At 44.3% G+C, this 2,288-nt stretch overlaps 1 protein-coding gene across 1 annotated transcript in view; it reads right to left on the bottom strand.

Annotated features, from left to right (window-relative positions):
• Nucleotides 1-1,003, bottom strand: part of mmp17b (matrix metallopeptidase 17b) — an 8,928-nt gene extending 7,925 nt beyond the window's left edge. The window contains exons 1-3 of the mRNA XM_005749126.1: nt 912-1,003; nt 669-777; nt 414-591 (exon numbers count right to left, since the gene is read on the bottom strand). Of these exons, the coding sequence (XP_005749183.1) occupies nt 414-591; nt 669-777; nt 912-970 (346 nt within the window). The 5' untranslated portion in view covers nt 971-1,003. The remainder of the gene's footprint in view (nt 1-413; nt 592-668; nt 778-911) is intronic.
• Nucleotides 1,004-2,288: the final 1,285 nt, after the last annotated feature.

Genomic DNA, 2,288 nt, shown 5'->3' on the forward strand with positions numbered 1-2,288 from the left:
GAGGGAGGTCAACAGTGATCACTGACTGTTTTAGGAGCTTTTTGAGATCAAATAGAAGAAAATACAAAACATTAAACATGTTAACAACACAAAAGCCATATTAAACGCAGACTACTTTAGACCCGGAAGTAGGATTCGTCGCGTCATCACTGAACAACTGGATAGTATGGCCATAGAGTGTATGAAGGTAGCATTGTGGTCCAAAGCTCACTGGTTTTGATTGTTTTGTCCACTGCCATTTGGCAACTTTGGAGCAAGAAGGGACCATAACTTGACAGAAGTGTGGAGCACTGAGTTACCGCCTAGCACTGTCAAGCTTGGTCACCAAGCTGCATTAATCTACACCATGTGAAGACACAAGACAAAAGACTCATAAAAGGTTAGACTTGTATGTTTTTGAAGTGTTGTTCTACCTGGCTGTCTGAATGCCCACTCTTCCTCCGCATCCAAATGAACTACTCCTGCCCGGGCTGGGTCTGAGGGGAAGAAAGCGTGGCCTACTGCTCCACCTGCCCCATCAAAGGGGTAGTCATCACCATGGTAACCATGGAAGAAGTCTACCCGCAGGTCAGCTGCATCCGGACTGCCCACCTGGAAACAGAATGAATGAAACTCATTGACTGTGTGACAGAATGGCTAGTTCTAGTCAAAAGTGGCATCTGACAAACCTCATGGAACTCCAGTGGCGTTGGCTCGGCCCACACTCTTAAAGCGTAGAAGATAAGTGAGCGAACTGTTTCCCGAGACAGATGAGAAGAGGAGGGATATGATTGCAACCTGACGAGGTAAGATAGACGCAAAGACCTCACCGAGTGGCAGATACTTCACCAAGCACAGCTTACTGACAATAGGAAGCCATTGTGAACTACTACATCGAACTGATCACAGTCTCCTCGCAAGTTTTATCCCACCTCCAGTTGATGTTCCTGCGCGTCCATATGGAGACAGCCCATCTTCTCCGCCTCCTCATATTTATTTTCTCTTGGTTGGATGATTCCTCCTGGTCCGGTAGTGAGCAGCGTGGCGTGTTCATCACCGCCATTGTCTCCTCATCTGGACACCAGAGAACAGACTCTATCCAATCACACAGAGAACACTAGATTTGAGAAGCAGCATAAACATCTTTTTAAGACACCATCTGTATTCCTCACCTACAACTCCGCTGTCTTTTAGGCCTGCAAACCTTTGCATGGCCCTCACAGCACTGGTGACACCTGTCCAAGCCTGCAGCTGACCGGTGGAAGGGTCTGAGGGTGGGAGGTAACCATACTTCATCAGCCAATCCTAACAAAGGGGGTAAATGATATCTTTAACAGGGTGTTCTTCTTCCATTTCTATCCTGCAGTCCTGTATCTATATTATATATAAAGCTCACTACCAATGTAATATATGAGAGAGTTGGTAAAGATATTATTAATTTCCCATCAATAGTTGTATGGTTTCTATTACCACAAGTTTGGAGCTCTCATCTTGAGTGGGTGTCACTGGTGCAGAGGATGGTGACAGAGTCACACTAGCAGCACAAGTTGTTTGCATCCATCCACAGCTCAAGCAGAGGAAAGTCATATACATCTTCATCTTGATTACATGTTTTTGGAACTGAATATTCAGTGGAAAGCAGTATTTTCAGTGTGTGGAAATCCACTGGAAATGAAGCAAAGGCATTTTAAAACATTAAAGACAACGATACAGACAGGGCAGCAAAAAACCCTAAAGCCCGACATTTAAAGAGTTTTCCTTAAGTTATCCAAAGTAAACAAAAATATTTTAACATTTTGCACAGTGGTACAGAGGGTGGCTTGACACGGACACAAGGTCGGGTGCAGTGGTTAGTTCTGTCGCCTCACAGCAGTCACAGAAGTTTGCATTCTTTGCAGTTATTAAAATAGAAAAAACACTATATTCTCTTAAAAGGCCGCAATTCATTTGTGTCCTCTGTGAAGGACATGAACCTCTACATCAACCAGAATCTATGCAATCTGAGTCCTACTGTGGTGTCGAGGGGACACGCTGGGCTTTTATTGATGCCACATTTTGGGGGATTGGGCTAGTAGAGTAATAACAGAGTTCTTTTCCAAATGAAAAGGCACTGGAGGTCCCACATTTCAGATTAAGTGATATGATATCCGGTCGTTCAGTCTGACGTCACTAGCCGTGTCTGGGTCTAAACTCCGCTGCAGGTCCATATATCAAACGATCACTATGGCATTACTGAGAGTTGAAAAACGGTCTAAAGTCTTTCATCTTTAATAAAATGATCAGCGTTCTGCTCTACCAGGTGTAACAAT

The sequence above is a fragment of the Pundamilia nyererei genome, unplaced genomic scaffold (genome assembly GCF_000239375.1).
Source record: "Pundamilia nyererei isolate P.nyererei 1_Seehausen unplaced genomic scaffold, PunNye1.0 scaffold00237, whole genome shotgun sequence".
Classification (NCBI taxonomy): Eukaryota; Metazoa; Chordata; class Actinopteri; order Cichliformes; family Cichlidae; genus Pundamilia; species Pundamilia nyererei.